The following is an 18,961-nucleotide window of genomic DNA, read 5'->3' on the forward strand; positions in this document are numbered from 1 at the left end:
CCGACCCTGCCCCTGGGGACCCGTGGTGCGGTAAGTGGCTCCGGTCAGGGCAACCGAATGGCCCACATCCAGGGCTGGCGGCTGGAAACTGCCTTTCCTCAGGGCCTGCCCAGGATGACTCTGGCCCTTTCCTCTCCGAGGAGGAGGCGGGGGGAGCTGGAGTCCAGCGGGTTGTCCTCGCTGGCTTTGAAGCCCTGGTTCTAGGTGGCAGCTGAGCTGTAGCCCTGAGGGAGGCTCCACTGTGGGAAACGGGTCAGCCCAGCCTCCGCTGCTCCCCGCCCTGCTCCCTCCTCCTCCTCTTCTCCAGGCCAGAGGGGAGCAGGCTGGTGGACTGGGCCTGGGAGAGGGAGAATGTGCCCCTTCCTGGGCAGGGGGCTGTGAGCTCTTAGGACCCTTGAGTGCTGTTCTCTTGATTCCAGGACCCTCTGCCTAAACTCCACAGTCTGTTCCTGAGGCCTCCATTCCAGACCCCTGCATCCAGTGCTAGGACAGGGAGGGAGGGGCCAGGACCATGAGGGAGGGGGCAGCCTCCACCCTTTCGACTTCCACTCCCAGGGTCCTTGTGTGCAGCCTGGCCTGGGAGCTGCTGCCCGGGGAAACCGGACCGAGCTATGTGAGTGGTGGAGAGCCGGGCCGGAGGATCTGCTCCTGGGGGGTCGGGCTGAGGGTTGAGTCCTGTGGAGGGAGGGCTCTCCCCTCCCCCTTGTGCACTTGGGTCTTCTCTCTTGAGGTCCAGGTCGAGGTCGGCCTTCAGGGGAGCAGGGGGCCGGGTTCATTATATGCAGTCCCGTGTGTGTGTGTGTGTGTGTGTGTGTGTGTGTGTGTGTGTGTACGCGGGTGCAGGAGAGTCACCAGGAGGCAGCGGAGAATCCGGCTCCGGGAGCCAGCAGTTCCCCGTGTGCGTGGCCCCAGGCGCATGGGCGCGGGTGCGGGTGGCAGCGCAGCGTGTGCAGGGCGAGGGTTGCAGGGCGCGGGTGCGAATGCTGGGAGCGGGAGTGGGTGCGAGGGCGCGGATGCGGGTGTGGGTGCAGGTGCAGGTGCAGGGCTCAGGTGCGGGTGCGAGTGCAGGGAGCCGATGCGGGTGCAGGGCGCGGATGCGGGCGCGGGTGCAGGGCGCGTGCAGCGGCGGGCGGGGCGGGCGCGGCGGCGGCGGCGGCGGCGGTGACAGCGGCGCCCGCGCTCCCCGCGCGTAGGTGTGCGGCGCGCTCCTGGCGGGGACGGAGCGCGCAGATCTCGCGTGCGCTCGCCGCCCGGCGCAGCCCAGCCCGGCCCCCGCTCGGCGCCGCGAGCCGAGGTGTCGCCCGCGCCCGCGCCCGTGTCGCCGCCGTGCCCGCGAGCGGGAGCCGGAGTCGCCGCCGCCCGAGCGCAGCAGAGCGCACGCCGAGCCCGTCGCCGCCATGGCCACCACGGTGACTTGCACCCGCTTCACCGACGAGTACCAGCTCTACGAGGATATTGGCAAGTAAGAGCCGCGGCGCGTGCGGGCCGGGCCCGGGGCCCCGGAGGGCGCCGCGGGCTGAGGGCCGGGACCCTGGAGACCCAGACCCTCCGCGCCGCCGGCCCCGGGCGCACTGCGGCCCCGCGCGCCCCCGGCTCCTCCTCGCTCGGGGCCCGGAGCGCACGTCCTCGCGCGGCCCCGACCCCCGGGACCCGGGGCCCAGCCACGGGACCTCGGCGCGCGCGGCCCTGCCGGGCCCTGTCCAGCGCGGTCGCCCGGTCGGAGGCCTGGGCTCCGGCCGCCGGGCGCGGGGCGGCGGGGGCGGCAGCAGGTGTCCCCGGAGCGCCCGGCAGACATGACGCATTTGGCGGCGGGAGGTCAAAGAGGAGCGGCGTGCGGGGGCGGCCGCGGGGTCTAGAGCGCGGGGGAGGGGGCGGCCCTGGCCCGGAGGGTCGTCCCCGCGCGGGCTGTGCGGTCCCCACCCCCACCGAGCGGCCGGGCGCGGGGGCGGCGGGACCTGCTCTGCGCCTGCTTCTCCGCGTGGCTCCATCCGCGAGGGGGGTGCCCGCTGCACTCCATGCCTCTTGGGAACAGCCTCTGCTGTGGGTCCCCGGAGGAATCGGGGTTCTGGAGGATTTTCCCCCAGATCCTTCTGGAAAGAGGAGTCTGGAGAGCTGGGGCCGAGGTCAGGGAGCTTGGACCAGGTCACTGGGTCGGAGATGAGGGGGTGAAGCGGCACTTGATGGGCTTCTGATTTCAGGGTCCTCGAGGCAGGAGGGGGTTGGATTCTGGAGAGTTTTTTTGGGGGGGGCAGTGGGGAGGTACTTCGAAGGCTCGTTTCGGGTAGGGCCTCACCGGGGAACAGGTGGCTCCTGGGCTCTGCTAACCAGCATGAGCGATGTCAGGCCCTGGACCCGACTCTGCCGCCGGGGTCTGCCTCAAAGCCGGTCAGGGGCTCCTCTCTGGTCTGGGGTCTCCCCTGTGCGAATCAGGGTGGCTGCCCTGGCCTCCCTAGGTCTGGCTGCAGAACTCCTTGCTCAATCCCCGGACTCCAGCCCGGCGGCAGCCAGAGCCCCATCCTCCTCCACCCTCCTCCGTCCCTCCCGCGTGGTGGGGGCCCTGGCGAGGTTTCCTCTTACACATCCAGAGGCAGCTACCCCCTCTTTATTAAAAAAAAAAGTCTGTGGTGATACCTTGTGTTGGCGAGGAATGCTGATCATTGATAATTGTGGGTGTGAGCTGGGAGGAGTGTGTGGGTGTGCGAATTCCCCAATTCTCCCTGCACTGGAGGAGGGGGGATGCCAGGCAGGCTTGGGGGGGCTGAGGAGTGAGTTGGAGTGGAGAAAGCCCATGGTGGGGGGCCCTGAGGACACAGGAATTCCCTTCCCTCAGGTGGGGGCTGGTCGGGTGCCTGGCCCCAAGGCAGGGGGACTTGGAGAGCAGAGCAAGGGGGCAGCCAGCACACAGGCTGTGTGCACCCCTGAGGCCCGGAGGACACAGGCCTGGAGGAAGCTTCCAGGGCCTGCCTGGATCAGGCCTGTGAGGATGGGGTGATGCACTGGCAGTCCTCAGATGGCGGCAGGTGGTTCTCTGAGGCAGAGGGTGGCAGTGGGAGAAAGGCCACCCCATTCTAGGGGACTTTCTTGTTGCTCCTCTACTTCGTCCCAGGCCCTCCTGCCAGGCGCCTCCAGGTCTCTTGCAGAAGCGCCTCTTGTCATTTCACCCTGTTTCCTCAACCTGAAGCTTGCACCGCTGACCCTGCCTTGACCTTTCTGTGAACCCGCCTGGACCAGAGGCCCCCCCCAGCGTGGTCCCCCTACCGCCGCAGGCCTCCGGTTCCAGCAGCAGTGACTGGTTATCCTGGCTGCTGCCATCTGCACCCACACTGGGCAGAGAGGTCCCTGCGGCTGCCCTGGGGGAGGCCCACAGGGGTGGCAGATGCTGCAGTGGAGGCCAGGCTCCTCTCCCATCAGCACAGACACGAGCAGTTTCAGGAAGCGAGCTGCAGGCCTGGGGCGTGAGTGGGGGCAGAAGTCTAGCCATCAAGGGGGACCAGGGAGAGGAGGGGAGCGTGTCCCTGTGAGTGGCCCAGCCCTGCGGAGCCCACAGGGCTTCAGCTCGGCCCAGCACCCCTCAGTGGAGCCCCCCAGGTGCCAGGCCCAGTGAGGGGCACTCAGGGGCCTGTCCTAGCCCCTCTGGGGGTCCTGGGTGGGGAGCAGGCAGGGCCAGGCAGGGTGCGCTGCAGTGGAGCAGGTGTCAGGACGGAGAGTCCGGCCCTCCGGCCCCCCACCGCCTCCATCCAGGGCTGGGGTCCACAGTGGCCATGTTGGCGATTGTTGACAGCGCCTGGCCTGTCCCAGCGCAGTTGGTGTTGCTTCCCGGCCCAGGTGGATGCGTCCAAGTTTATTTAAAGCTGCAGCCCCTGGCACCAGTCAGGCGACACCGAGCTCCCTGCCCGGCAAGGGCCGGGCCACAGGCCCACAGCTGCTTGTGTGAGTGACGTGGCCGCTGGCTTCTGCCCTCCCTGCCTTGTCCCCTTCTCTGCCTCGCCCCACCCTCCCCACTGTTTCCTCTGCTTGGGATCGTTCCCTGGAGGCCGGGACATTGGGTCTGAGGCCCAGGAGAAGCTGTTTTCTGGGGCTCTGGCCTTCCTTGCCCAGCCAGGACAAGGAGGCCCTAGTCCTGGGTCAAGAGCCACCTCGAGTCCCAGACAGTCACAGATTAGGGCAGCAAAGCCCTCGGCCCAACGTGGGACAGCCAGCGATGCGATTTGAGCGTTTTCCACAATGGGTGGATTTTTTGAAGGGAGAGAAAACTTTCAGGAATAATAAACACTTGTATCTCTTCCACGGGGAATTGGAAACGGTTCCTCTTTTGTCGTCTTGGCTTTAAGTTCTTTTCTTCACTTGTAAGAAACAAAGAATTACAAGGACCTGCTAAGCAACCATTCTCCCCCAGCCACGCTCAGCCTTTGCAGGTTACCCTTCCTGACTCTTTTTGGTTCATTTACAGAGAGAAGTTTCCACAACTAAAATATAGGCCTCTTTGGAGTGTTTTCTTTTTAACTTTCCGTCAAACCCCGGAAACCTGCTCTCTCTCTCGGCTCAGTCTTGGCGTCTGTGCGTGGGGACGCGATCTGACCGTAAGTCGCTTGTGTGTAGGGACCCCTCCTCGTGGCCATCTCAGAGCTGCCAGCGTTCCTCTCTTCCCATCCCGCCCCCTGTTTGCTGGCGCGCAGGTGCAAGGGTTTCCGCGGGGGTTTGTCTGCATCCCCCCACCCCGTGCGCACGCCCACCGGTCCGCCTTACTTGTTGGCTGTTTGCTGGGTAGGATGAGATCTTGCATTTTGCGTTCAGACTCCCAGATCTTCCACTTTGGAGAATCGTCCTCTTTAAAATACTGGGGTCTCTCTGGAAGACAGCAGCCCAAGACATGGCTTGGGCTGTAATTCAGGGGTTCGTGGACCCCCTCCCCTTTGGGGAAGAGGACCCTCGTTATAATAACCTCGCAGGGTTATCATGTCACTTTGAGCACTGGATTTTATCTGAGTCGAGTTGCCCAGGAGTCCTCACCCCCACCCCCCTGTTTTATAGACACAGAAGCACAAGTCAGGGAGAGTGGGCAGCTGGCCCCAGCGGCCAGGAAGGCTGCCACCCCCACCCCACCCAGCTCCCCCTGAACCTCAGCTCGGCCCCGAGCTGACCTTGGTGAGTCCTTGACTCCAGCCAGTGGCCCCCAGTCCGGGGAGAGCAGATCCTGTCCTGGGAGTGACCCCGGGCTGGGAGGATGGCCGCAGGCCTCCCATGCTTTCTCAGCTTCTCTCCACCACTGAGCAGCCTGCTCGGTGGTTAATAGATAAGCCCAGGAAATTCAGAGCAAATCGATTGTGATTCTCCTGAGCGCCGAAGCCTGGTTGCCAGGGAGGAGAGGACGGGCTGGAGGAGGCCTCTGTGTGTTTGCTCCCTCCCGCCCTCAGGCCGGCGGGGCATCCTGCCTCAGGGCCTTTGCCAGTGCTGTTCCCTCCTCCAAAGGCCACACAGCTCATCCCCCTGGCTGCTCAGCGAGGCCCCCGTGCCCCCTTCCCGCCTCCTCCCCTCCCCAGCCTCTCCCCACTTTTGTCCTCACAAAGGTGGGGTGCCAGGGCTGCAGCCTGTCTCCTCCAGCGCCTGCACATGTGGGAAGGGCTGGCCCCCAGGGCTGGAGTCTGGATTCCTAATGTAGGGTATTTAGGGAAGAAGTCGCAGATGTAGAGGCTGCTGTGAGCTGCACATGAAGGTGAGGCTGGTTTAGTTACTATTCAACGGTATTTTTATACCATAACCTACTTTGCCGAGAGCTAAGAATATATCTCGCGCTTGCTACCTGCACTCCCTCCTGGTAACAGTCGCGAGCAGTTAAATGGTGCTTCTTCTTCCCTTAAGGTGCTTGATCTGTGACACAGGTCCTGTGATCACACCCAGTTTGGAGAAGAGGTGCCCAAGGCCCAGAGAAGCTCCACCCCCGGCCAAGGCCACGTGCTGGGCCAGGGTTTGAATCCAGGCGGTTGACTCTGGAATCCACCTTCTGCTGATTGCAGAAGCTCATGCCCCTATTCCATTCTGTGCTTTAAAAGGTGCTGTCATTCCGCGGGCTGACTCATGGCCCGCGTGTGGTCTACTCTGGCCCCGGGCTCCTTAGAGCCTCCCCTGCCTTAACAGGCTGTTCTCTGTGCTGTTCCAGCACAAGGCACTGCCCTGTGGTTCCTTCTTGTAAAAACATCACTTCCTTTCACGGAAAGGACAACCAGATGGGGGGCAGAGTGACAACCAGCACTCTGCCCCCCATCTGGAACCAACAGGGCTTGAATTTTTATTTTTATTGATTCAACAGACAGCAAGGATGGTAACTTATAAAGAGAAGTCAGTACGTAAGTACGTGCAGTGGATGTGACTCCCACACGTGTTTCCTCCTTCCCCAGAGGAAACTGGACTGTCTGTTTCAGCATCAGTCTCAGGCTGGGTACGTGTGTCTGTAGACACAGATACCTGGTGCTCTACAGATGCTGTTCCAGGCACAGACGGAATCACCAGATACGCCGTTCTGCAATTTGTTTGCCTCTAACGCTTTTCCGTGACGGTCCTTCCATGTCAGAGAGACTTTCCTTACAGCGGAGGGCCTGCCAGTTCTCTTAGAAGCAGAGGTGGGGGTTTAGGAAGTCGTCGTATTTTTAAAACCGCAGACAGGGCCTGTTCCCTGACAAGCAGGACAGAGGGAAGCAGGACGCTGTCCTTGAGGGCGGGGGGCGGTGGGGGGGGGGCAGGGGTGTCAGGAGGGCGCGATCCTGGTGGGCGGAGGAGCACCCTTTGTTCTTGGTGGGGACCTGGGGTGGGGCATCGGGGTCTTGTTCAGAAAGAACCCAAGGACATCGTCCTCTCTTTTTGTTGGCTTTTTGGGTTTTTTGAATTTGGGGAATCCTCCAAGAGCCTGGGGGAGAGAGATGCAATGTCAGATTTTCTCTCTTCCACCGAAAATGAAATTCTAGCAGAGATGGTTCCCTTCGAAGAGTCCATATTGAGCTGCCTGGAATTTACCAAGGGCTTTAATAAGAAAGACCAAGCGGAGGTGACACCAACGGCGTCTGCTCCTTGGAAACGTCCCGTCCCTCCCACTGCTCTCTGAGGCCACCTGGTCCAAGGCAAGAAATATGGCCTTTCTGGAGATTTCAGATATATTTTCAAAACTGTTCATTCCCTCTCCCCCCGCCACCATGGAATCTGATTTGGTTATTTTTAAAGCGTCTTTCACAGCTGCAAGTCACTTTGTTAGTGGAGAAATGTAAAAATGCATTATGTATCAACTTGGTTTTCCAAAAATTATCATATTGGCATGTTACATAGAAATGTATATTTTATTCAAATAAAGACCCGAGTCTGTTTAAAAGGATCACTTCCTTGTTGGCAGCTAGGGGTGTTCCTAGGTGCCTGACTCTGGGTGGCCTTTGTCTCCTGAGGTCACTAGCTCGCTCAGTGGCTGCGGCTTGCTGGTGGACATCGTTCTTTTGGCATTGACAAAATCATCCGAAAATAACTAAACTTAGGATTCTTTGTTAAGCCAGATACAAGCTTTTGTTGAATTCTGCAACAGATTGGCAGTAGCTGGGCATAGCTTTAAGAATCTTTTTTTTTTTTTTTTTGGAGAACGCATAATCCACACGGGTCTGCGGGCCTAATTTGAGAACTACCATCTTTGCCCACTTTCTGAGCAGCCGGTGAGGACTGGGGGAAGGAGATGCTGTGACTGTGACCACGAATGTCCTGTCTCCCATGGCGTCAAGCACGTCCACAGCGGTGCTGATGGCCTGCGAGGAGCTGAGGGACAGCCCCGGACTCTCTGTCACTCAGGCCACACTGAGTTCCAGGGCCTAGAACCTCCCCGGTGTGCAGTGGGTACCCAGCAGAGTGGCCTTGAGTCACTCCATGAAAGATGGAGGCCTTGCAGGTGAGGTAGGAGGTGCTGGTGGTCTCCTGAGTGGCTGCCTGTCCTGTCACCTGGAGAAATGTAGTGGCAAGGCTGGCACGCATGACTTAGGTGCTGGCCAGGGAGCTTGGTGCCAAGGGCTTTGCAGCATTCTGCCTGTCTCTTAATACAATTCTTTGTGTGGCTTTGGTTCTCGTACATGGAGGTGCAGCCTGATTTTCAAAGTTGTTGGCTTGACCCAGGCCATCTGTTAGGTGCTTTCTGGGCAGAGTACTGGTCTAGCTGTCGAAGGAGGTGCTTAGGGCGATGGATCTCAGCCCCCCTGGGGACCCCACCCCAGGTCAGCTGAATCATTCATGAGGGATGATGGCGCCGCACAGATGTGATCCAATGGGCAGCCCAGATGTGGACCCAGCAGGGGCCTCTGCTCCTGGGACCAGGCCCTGCTCCCTCCCTGGGCTCTGTAAGAGCCTTGCCGAACTGTGCATTGGAATTTTTCTATGCACTCAGTGACATGACCCTCTGACCCCATCCAGGTCACCCTGGAGCAGACCCATGCAGAGGAAACAAAACTTGAGCCACAAATGTGAGGCCCATGTGTAATTCAGAATTTTATAGGATGTAAAAAAACAAAACAAAGCTAAAAAGAAACAAGTGAGGCGTTCCCATGTGGCTCAGCAGGTTAAGGATCTGGTATCGTTACTGCAGTGGCTTGGGTCACTGCTGTGGTGTGGGTTTGATCCCTGGCTCGGGGCTTCTGCATGCCATGGGCACAGCCAAAAAAAAGAAACAGGTGAAAAGAAAAGAACTTAGAATAGTATATATAGTCAACTCAATAGATCCAAAATATTATTTCAACATGTAATCAATAGAAAAGTTATTAAGCTGTTAAGCTTTTTATATTTTAAAAATATTGTGTTTTTGAAATCTCTGTATTTTACACTCAGGGCTCATCTCAGTGTAGATCAGCCACATTCAGGTTCTTAGGGCTCCACGTAGGCCGTGGCCACTGTGTTGGACAGTGCACGTCCAGAGCTTAAGGTCATTTTTCTTCTTTTAGTATTTTCTGCAACTTTTCTGCTTTCTTTTGCCCTCCTGCAAACCCCATCACTCATTCAGCAGGTCTTCCTGCACACTAATCACTTCCCGCACATTCTCTAGGTGCTTAGAACCAGTGAACCACGTCAAAGGGTGCTCTTGCCCTCGGGGAGCTTATCCTGATGGGAAAGGCAGGGAATAAACACGTGACGGGTCGAAGGTAAGTCATACTTCCGCTCTGGCAACAACTGAGGAAACTCCAAGAGGGAGTTTGCGGTTATAGGAAGGGTGGTCAGGCCAAGGAAAAGCAGAGGAGCCTCATTCTGCTAAAATCAAGAATGAAAAGGGGGACATTACAGCAGATCTTACCGAAGTAAAAGGAGAGAATTCTCTGAACAACTGAGTGCCAAGAGATGACCTGGATGAAGCAGACCAATTCTTAGAAAGACACAAATGACTAAAATTGACTCAAGAAGAAATAGAAAATCTGTAACAACTAAAAAGATTAAGTAATAAATTAAAAGCTTTAAAGTATCCCGCAGGAGTTCCCATCGTGGGTGCAACAGGATTGGCTGCATCTCTGCAGTGCTGGGATGCAGGTCGGATCCCTGGCCTGGTACAGTGGATTAAGGATCTGGCATTGCCACAGCTGTGGCATAGGTTGCAGCTGCAGCTCAGATCTGATCCCTGGCCGGGGAACTCCATATTTCATGGGGGCGGCCAAAAAAAGAAAAAAAAAAATCCCACCAAGAAAAGTCCCTCAGGCCCAAATAACTTCACTGGTAAATTCTTTCAAACATTCAAATAAGAATTAATACCAGTCTGTCACAAATTTTTCCAAAAAAAATATAGAAGATGAGGGAATTCTTTCCAATTCATTCTATGAACTAGTAACTACATGGGTACCAAAACCAGACAAAGATGTCTTAAGAAAGCTGCAAACCACTATTTCTTATGAATATAGATGCAACATCTTCAACAAAATACTAACAAAACACATCTAGCCCCATATAAAAAGGATTATATAGTATGAGCAGCTAAGATTTATCCAGGGAATAAGAAGTTGGTTCAGGAGTTCTTACTTTGGTGCAGTGGGTTAAGAACCTGACTTCAGTGACTCAGGTCGCTGCCGAGACATGGGTTTCATCCCTGGCCTGGCCCAGTGGCTTCAAGTATCCGGCATTGCCACCTGCAGCACAGATCGTAGCTGCAGCTCGGACTCACTCCCTGGCCTGGGAACTAACATGTGCAGTGGGTGTGGCCATTAAAAAAAAAGGTGGTTCAAAATACAGAATTCAGTCAATGCGATATACTGGGTTAGTGGAATAAAGAAACTGTAGATCATCTCAATAGATGCAGACAAAATCGAATACTCTTTCCTGCCAGACACACTCGACAAGCTAGCAGCAGAAGGGAACTTGCGCAACTTGATAAAGGGTTTCTATGAAAACTCCACAGCAGCATATTTACCGGTGGAAGATGGGACGCGCTCGCCCTCCGACCAGGAGCAAAATCAAGGTGGTCACAGCTCTCTCCCTTCTGTTCACCATGGTGCCAGAGGTTCTAGCCGGGACTCTTAGGCAGGAAAAAGAAATAAAAGGCACCCAGATGAGAGAGGAATAGGTAAAACTCCCTATCTTTTTACAGATAACATGATCTTGTACATAGAATATCCTAAGGGATCCCCTGAAAGTCGTTAGAACAAAACAAACAAACAAACGAAAAAGAATTTGTCAAAGTTGCAAGATACAAACTCAGAGATAAAGAAGATCCATTATATATCATTACACTAGCAATGTTCAATCCCAAAATAAAATTAGGAAAAAACTCTTTTCACGGTGGTATCTAAAATAATAAAATACAGGCGTTCCCATCATGGCTCGGTGGTTAACGAATCTGACCAGGAACCATGAGGTTGCAGGTTCAGTCCCTGGCCTCGCTCAGTGGTTTAAGGATCTAGTGTCACAATGAGCTGTGGTGTAGGTTGCAGACACGGCTGGGACCCTGAGTTGCTGTGGCTCTGGCGTAGGCCGGCGGCCACAGCTCCATTGGACCCCTAGCCTGGGAATCTCCATATGCTGCAGGTGTGACCTTAGACAAGACAAAGGAACAAAACAAAACAAAAAATAAATAAAAAATAAAATAATGACATACAGAGTTCCCATTGTGGCTCAGCGGATGAAGAACCCAGCTAGTCTCCATGAGTATGCAGGGTCTATCCCTGGCCCTGTTCAGTGAATGACAGATCCAGTGTTGCCACAAGCTGGGGTGTAGGTCGCAGGTGCAGCTCAGATCTGGCGTTGCTGGGGTGGTGGCATGGGCCGGCAGCTGCAGCTCTGATTCTACCCCTAGCTGGGAATCTCCATATGCTACAGGTGCAGCCGTAAAAATAAAAAATAAAAAATAAAAATAAATAAAATACATAGTAATAAATTAACAAAAGATAGTGCAAGACTTCAATGTTGAAAACTATAAGCTACTGTTGAAAGAAATTTTAAAAGATCTGAATAAATGGAAAAACATTTCATGTTCATGGATTGGAAGACCTAATGTTTTTATGATGGCAGTACACTCCAAATCGATCTATGATTCAATGTAATGCCTGTCAGAATTGCAGCTGTCTTTTTAAAAATAAAGAAATAAGAATAAAACTCATCTGGAAATGCAAGGGACCCAGAAGAACCAGAACAATCTTGAAAAAGACCAAAGTTGGAATTCCCTGGTGGCATGGTGGGTTAAGAATCCGGCTTGTTGGGAGTTCCCTTTGTGGCACAATTGGAAACAAATCGGACTAGGAACCATGAGGTTGCGGGTTTGATCCCTGGCCTTGCGTCAGATCGAGCAAGGATCTGGTTAAGGGGGTTAAGGATCTGGCGTTGCCGTGAGCTGTGGTGTAGGTCGCAGACACAGCTCGGATCCTGCGTTGCTGTGGCTATGGCTGTGGCCGGCAACGGTAGCTCTGATTCAGCCCCTAGCCTGGGAACCTTCATATGCTGTGGGTGTGGCCTTAAAAAGCAAAAAAAAAAAAAAAAAAGGAATCTGGCTTGTCGCTGTTGTGGTGCAGGTTCCATCCCCTGGCCTGGGAACTTCCTCACGCTGTGGTCATGGCCAAAAAAAAGAAAAGAAAAGAAAAAAGAACCACGTTGGAGGACTCACACTTCCTGATTTCAAAAGTAGCTAAAAGCTACAGCAGTCGAGACAGAGTGGGTATTATGTGGCATAAATGTGGCGTGAGGACAAACACATGGGCCAGTGAAAGCGAATCGAGAGCCTGGAATAAACCCATACATTACGGTCAGTTGATTTTTTTGACCAGAAAGACAAGACAATTCAATGGGAAAAGAATAATGGTCCATCCAACCAACGGACAATTGAGGATTTATGTGGAAAAGAATGAAAGCTGGAGCCCTACCTAACACCAGATAAAAAATTATCTCGACATGTGTCATAGACCTCATTGTAGGAGCTAACGCCATAAAATTCTTGGAAGAACACAGAGGAGTCAATCTTTGTGACCTTGGATTTGGCAATGATTTCTTAGGTAAGACACCATGAAGCATAAGCAACAAAAGAAAAATAAGCCGGACCTAATTAACCTTTCAAGGACATCATCAGGAACACGAAAAGACAATGCACAGAATGGGAGCAAATATTTATCTGCTACGAAACTTGTCTTTAGAATATTTTAAGAACTTACTGCCTAACAGAAAAAAAGACAAAGGACTCAGTTTAAAAATGGCAAGGGACCTGAATCGAGATTTCTCCAAAGAAGATATGCTAGTGGACAGAAAGCACATGAAAAGATGTCCAGTGTCATTAGTCATTCAGGAAAGGCACATCAAACCCGCAAGCGAGATACCATCTCATGCCCGCTAGAATGGCTCGAATCCGTGAGACAGACAATGTCAAGTGTTGGTGAGAACGTGCAATTGGAGCCCTCATTCGTTGCTGGTGGGAATGCAAAAAGGTACAGCTGTTGTAGAAAACAGTTTGACAGATCCTCAAAATGTTCCTTCCCTGGGTGTGTACCCAAGAGAGATGGAAACATTATCCAGAGAAGACATGCAGATGGCCAGTGGACACGTGAAAAGATGCTCAGCATCACTGATTATTAGAGAAAAATACAAATCAGAACTACACTGAAGTAGCACCTCACGCCAGTCAGAACGGCCATCGTCAAATAAAAAATGTCTACAGGTAATAAAGATTGGAGAGGGTGCAGAGAAAAGGGGGCCCGTCCTACACTGTTGGTAGGACTATAAATTGGTGCAGCCACAATGGAGAACAGTATGGAGGTTCCTTAAAAAACTTAAAAATCAAGTTACCATACAATCCAGCAATCCCACCACCCCTGGAAGGTGTCTGGAAAAGATGAAAACTCTAATTCAAAAGCTACATGCACCCCAGTGTTCATAGCAGCACTATTAACGAGAGCCAAGACAGGGAAGCCACTTAAGGGTCCCTCAGCAGAGGAATGGATAAAAAGCATGGGGAAGTATATTTAGTATCTTGTGCATATTCAATATCATACAAACACTTGTTCATAGAAGCTTTATCCACAATAGCCGAAAAGGAGAAACAACCCAAATGCCCGTCGGCTGATGAATGGACGTGCACACAGTGGAGTATTACTCAGGCGTGAAAAGCAATGGAGTACTATGTGAGTGGACTCGTGGTGCCCAAGGGCAGTGTCTAGAGCGCCATGGCCAAGCTGCAGTGCACTGACCCCTTGGGTCCCTTGGCCCCGACCTTCACTCATTCTCACATCGGGGTGTCTGTCACTGTGCCCAGAAGCCCCGGAGAGCCGCCTGGGAGCCGGAGGCTGGAGGCTGGAGGCTGGTGTGGGACAGACCGCAGGGGACGCGAGGCCTCGCCTCCCTCGGCTCCAGCCCACTTCCTTCTCCCCCGAATCTTGGTGTTCCCTTTACTGAGGCCTGGACTGGCTTTGGGTCTGGAGAGGCCTCAGAGTGGACACAGTGCCGTGACGGGGAACAAGAGGCTGCACTCCTACCCTGCCCCCCCGGCCCAAATCATGTGCCTGGGCGCAGTTCCAGAAGGTATCATCCTTGCACCCCTCTCCTGGCTCTGACTTGGGGGGGGTTGTTCCAGGATGGGTGCTGGAGGGTGGGGCCCCTCTGGGAGCAGGGAGGGTGGGTCCTGGAGGTGTGGTGACAGGTGTGGGTGGAGGAGGAGGACAAGCTGTCAGCGTGATTGGCAGTGATGGGAAGGGCTGGAGTGGGGGTGGGGGGAGCCCAAACCCCGAACCCCAGGCTCTGTTATTCTGGGGCCTCTGGTCCCTCCTCCCCAGATCTGCCCTGTACCCCTTCGCCGCCTCAGCGGCTGCTCGCCCTTCCTTCTCGCTTCCTTCCCCCCCCAGCTCCGGTCCCTCTCCTTACCCCTCCTCTCCTCCCCGGGGACCCTTCTCCAGGCTGCCTCGACTCCCACCCCTTCTGTCCTCCAGGCACCCTCTGGGGAGGGCTGAGAGCCTTGCAGGCCTCACATCCTCAGCTCCCCAGCAGAGGAAGGTCCTAGGAGGAGAGCCTGGCCGGGAATCCAGCAGCCAAGTGCCCCCCAGGGTGAGGGTCATCCAGACCTGGCGAAGCCCGGGGCTGGGGGCTGGAGGGGTCACAACACCATGGTAATGCCTCAAGTTCAGGCTTCCCTTCCAGGCACCTAGGAGAGGCCTTGCCCCGCACTCTGGGGCTCCCCTTACTTCTGCCCTGAGTGGCCCCTGGGACTGTCGCATCCAAGATTCCTGGGCTGGGTCTTGGGCGTTGAGGCCGGGGCTGGAGTGTCCCTGTCATTCCAGTGTGGGGCCCTCATCTGTACTGTGCCCTTCCCCGAGGGTCTGGACCCTGGGTGGGGCCTCAGAGCAGCAGTGAGACCTCTGGACCTGGGATGCGACCCAAGGGAGCTGAGCGCTTCCGTGGTGCTTTTGACGATTCCAACGCAGGCTGGAGACCGAGCGACTTTGTATGCTCACATTTTAATTTTCTGATCAAATGCTCGCCTCCACCGATCTCCCGACTGACTGCCTAGGGCGGCCTGCCTGGGGGGAGTGAGAACCTCTCTTTTCCCGCAGGGGCTCCAGGCACCACCTTGCCCGAGTCAGCCTGGGGCTCCTGGGCAGGCAGACCCGAGGCCTGGGCTCTGTGTGGTGGGGCGAGGAGGCGCATCCTTCCCGCAGGATTGTTCCTTGATGGGGAGGGTGGGTCGGCGCTGCGCCCCCCGAGCAGAGCCTTCTTAGAGCCTCAGTCTTCTCATCTGTGGAAGGGGAGTGTGATCATGAGATGAGTCATGTGGGCTCGCAGGGCAGGGCGGGGAGGGCAGGGCCCGTGCTCGGCTCCCTTGGGTCCCGTCCCAGGTCCAGAGGTCTCTGGTGCTTCAGCGAAAGCTGCACAGTCTCTGGGGTCTGGGGCTTGGGAGGTGGGGGGCAGGGTGCCAGGGGTGACCATTAAGGAGGACACAGCTCAGAACGGAAGAGGGGGCCCTTCAGGATGCCCAGTGCCCTGTGGTTGGCACTGTGGACCCATCACTTTTCTGTGCCCAGACCAAGCAGGGTGGCTTTGGGCTGGGAGGGGTGAGGCGGGCACCCATGGGCGAGGTAGACTTCTCTACTGTGGTCTCTGCCCAGGCCTGACCTGCCAGCAGTGGACTCCACCTGTGCCTGGCTGCGCTGGGGCCATCGCAGCTGCTCATTCCTTTCAGTTTGTAGTTTTCTGTCTGAGATTGTTATGGATTTTTTTTTTTCCCCCTCTGAATGTTTCTTGTGTGTTGGCAGAAGTTAAGGTTTGATTTGTTCTGTGATCCTCAAGAGCTCTTTTTCACAATTCGATTTTATGGAGTTGCACCTGTGGTGCCGTGGCTCAAGAATCCGGGATTGTCTCTGTGGCAGTTCACCTCACGGCTGAGGCATGGGTTCGATCCTTGGCCTGGGAACTTCCATACGTTGTGGGTATGGAAAATAATTTTTTTTTAAATCTGATTTTAAAGTCAGCATGACAAGGACCAATATTTCTTTGATTTTTTCTTAATGATTTCTTAGAGATACGGCTGCATATCCTACCTACCAGGACTTCCTGGGTGTGTGGCAAAACACACATACCATCTACCATCCTGACCGTTGTTAAGCGTGTGGTTTAGTGGCGTTACCACGCTTGTCGTGGTAGCATCACCACCCTGCGTCTCCAGAACGTTCTCATCCTGCAAAACTGAACCTCCGTCCCCATTAAACACTAACTCCCCATCCCTCCCCCCAGCGCCTGGCACCCACCATTCTGCCTTCTGTCCCTGAATTTGACTACTCTGAATACCTCCTGTAAGGAGAAGCACACAGCATTTGTCCCTTTGTGTCTGGCTTCTTTCACGTAGCATCATGTCCTCAGATTTTATCTGTGTTCTAACATGTAACAGAATTTCCGTTTTTTTCCTTTTTTTTTTTTTTTTCCTCTTTATTTGGCTGTACCCAAGGCATATGGAAGTTCTTGGGCCGGGAGTCGTATCTGAGCTGCAGCTGCGACCTACCTGCAGCTGCAGCAACACCAGACTCTTGAACCCACTGTGTGAGCTGGGGATTGAACCCGGGCCTCTGCAGTGACCTGAGCTGCTGCAGTTGTCTTCTTAAACCACTGCGCCTCCTTCTTTTTAAGGCCGAAAAGAATTCATCGCATGGATGGAACACATTTTGCTTCTCCGTTCACTTGTCAGTGACACTTTGGCTACTGTGGTTATTTTAAAGGACACAATACATGGTTTTAACACACCCCCCGGCCGTGACTTCTCAACACGGGGCCTTGGGCCTCCCTGTAACCTCTCTGATTTCACTTTCCCTGTCTATAAACCAGGAGGGTTGGGTCTGATGACGTTCTGGGGTCCCTTCTGTCTCCATGCCTTGGCTCTGTGGAAACCCCACTTCCTTTCTCTGAGACTTGCCGCAAAGCTCCCCTGGCAGGTGCTCAGGTGTCTATAAGCCGATCACACAGGTATTTGCGTTCCCAGAGACCAAACTTAAGGGGGACGAAGGCCGATTGACCTGAAACATGAAACAAAGCCCCTGGAGCTTTGATTGATGCACGCTTTGCAGGAAAAGAGAATTATGTGGCCACGAAGCCCCTCGTTCTGAGTTCCATGTCCCCTCTGGTCTGGGCCACCGTGGGTGGCGAGTCGCAGTCTGTTTGGAGCGCCTGCCCTGGCAGGTGGCGCTGCCCGCATGCCAGCCCACACACCGAGCTCCCCCCGGGGCTGCCGAGGTCTCTGTCCCTCCTCAGACGCCTGCTCCTGCTTGTCCTCCGTGCACGGTGCAGCCTCGGCAGTAATTTCAGGCCCCCGGGGGGTTGACTCAGCTCTGTCCCTGTCGGTGACTGCCTGGCACTGTGACGAGGGGGGCGGATGCGGCTTTGAAGAGCTGTCTTTGAAGGTCGCTCTGTGGGGCTGGTGGCGCACAGACCTGGGCTGGGAAGGGAGGCCCAGCTGGCGTCGGGTGGGGCTGCAGCCGTGGCCGTGGCCGTGTGTGCGTCCAGTGGGCCCATGGTCCCTCCAGGGGGGCAGCCGTGTGGATCACTTTCCAGGGCGTGCCAGCCCTTAAAGCTGCGTCGGGGTCCCTCCCGGGTGCAGAGCTGCGGAGCTGGGCGATGTCAGCCTCCAGCGTGGCTGCTGAGCATGAAGCTGGCAGATGGAGGTGCCGCCCGGGAGGACCCGCTCTACGGGCCCTGGGCTCAGGTCCTGGGGGGCTCTCTTAAGAACGCGGTGGCCGGGAGGTGATGTCGGTGGCACCAGTTCAGGACGGCAGCCTGAGCCTGCGACGGGCAGGCGGGCGGGCTGCCTCGGACCTGGGCCTTGGGCCCCCGCCGACGAATGTGAGCTGCTCCTTGTTGGAACCTCTTGTGTGGCTCCCTCGGTGCCTCTGCTGGGCCTTCCCGCGCCCACGTGGCCTGGCCGTCCGTGGGGGGCAGCTGTCCATGGACAGGCTCCTCTGGGACATGCGTCCCCAGCCTCTGGCCTTGGGGGTTCTCTCTGACACCCCCAACTGTGGTTTTCCTTTTGGATCAGAACTGGGGGGGTGAGCCTTTCCCCTTGAGGTGAAAGACCGAGACCCAGGCGGGGCCACACCTCCGTCGCCACCCAGTTCTGTCACCTTTGTAACTCAGGTGGATTTCACTTTCTTCCTGTAATATATTCATGTTTGTGAAAATATAAGTGTTCACAATTATTTGCTGGTGAAATGGCTTGGCCCTCTCTGTCCAGGTGTCAGTAAGAGGGAGGCCCACAGTATGACACCCTGGTTTTGTCCAGAGCACCCAGACAGCTGCAGTGAGGGCAGGTGTGGGTGTCCAGAGCGGCCAGGACCTCCCTGAGCCGGAAAACAGATGACAAGTCAATACTGGTTCCGGGTCGTTGGTCTCTGGTAATTCAAGGTGAGTTGACCTCAGCGTGATGGGCAGGCGAGGGGGGCGGGCAGGCACCCCAGGCGGGGTGAGGGGCCTGGGGAAAGGAGAGGAGGGGTGGAGATGCAGGACGAGGGCCTTGTGTAGGGTGCCCCCAGCTCGTTGCCAGCCCCCTTCGATCAGCTAGACCCCTGGACCGTTGGGATTCTGGGGGCAAACAGGAGCGGATGCAGGTGCTGCCTTGAAGCGTCCACGTTTATTTTAGGGGACAGCAAAAACGTGTGTTGCCACCTCTCTTCCGAGCAGGTAGCAAGCCTCCTGCTCCTTGCAGACCAGCCGCAGGGGCTGAGTGTGGCAGAGTGGGGGTCGCCTTCACATAAAGAGTGCCTGTGGGTCAGTAAGAAAAAGAGCCCAAATTCCAGCTGAGATATGTGGATGAAGGACGTGAGCAGGCAGGTCACAGAAAACGAAATCGAAACCCTTTCAACCCAGGAAAATATAGAGAGAGGTTCAATCAGAGCTAGGACCCCTGTCCCTGAGATCACCTCGGGCTGTGGGTTTGGGATGGCTCTCCCAGGTGGCCCATGGGCTGCTGAGGCCACCTCAGCCAGCGCTCCCGAAGCTGATGAACAGAGGCCCAGGGCGT

At 55.7% G+C, this 18,961-nt stretch overlaps 1 protein-coding gene across 7 annotated transcripts in view; it reads left to right on the forward strand.

The window, feature by feature from the left end:
• Window positions 1–1,228: 1,228 nt before the first annotated feature.
• Window positions 1,229–18,961, forward strand: part of CAMK2B (calcium/calmodulin dependent protein kinase II beta) — a 90,814-nt gene continuing 73,081 nt past the window's right edge. For 6 of the 7 annotated variants that reach the window (XM_047763381.1, XM_047763382.1, XM_047763386.1 and 3 more), the window contains exon 1: window positions 1,328–1,462. In XM_047763381.1, coding sequence (XP_047619337.1) covers window positions 1,398–1,462 — 65 coding nt within the window. In that variant the 5' untranslated portion in view covers window positions 1,328–1,397. Of the gene's footprint in view, window positions 1,463–18,961 lie in introns of all 7 variants that reach the window. The other variant, XM_047763384.1, reaches the window with a different exon arrangement.

The sequence above is a fragment of the Phacochoerus africanus genome, chromosome 16 (assembly GCF_016906955.1).
Source record: "Phacochoerus africanus isolate WHEZ1 chromosome 16, ROS_Pafr_v1, whole genome shotgun sequence".
Taxonomy (NCBI): Eukaryota; Metazoa; Chordata; class Mammalia; order Artiodactyla; family Suidae; genus Phacochoerus; species Phacochoerus africanus.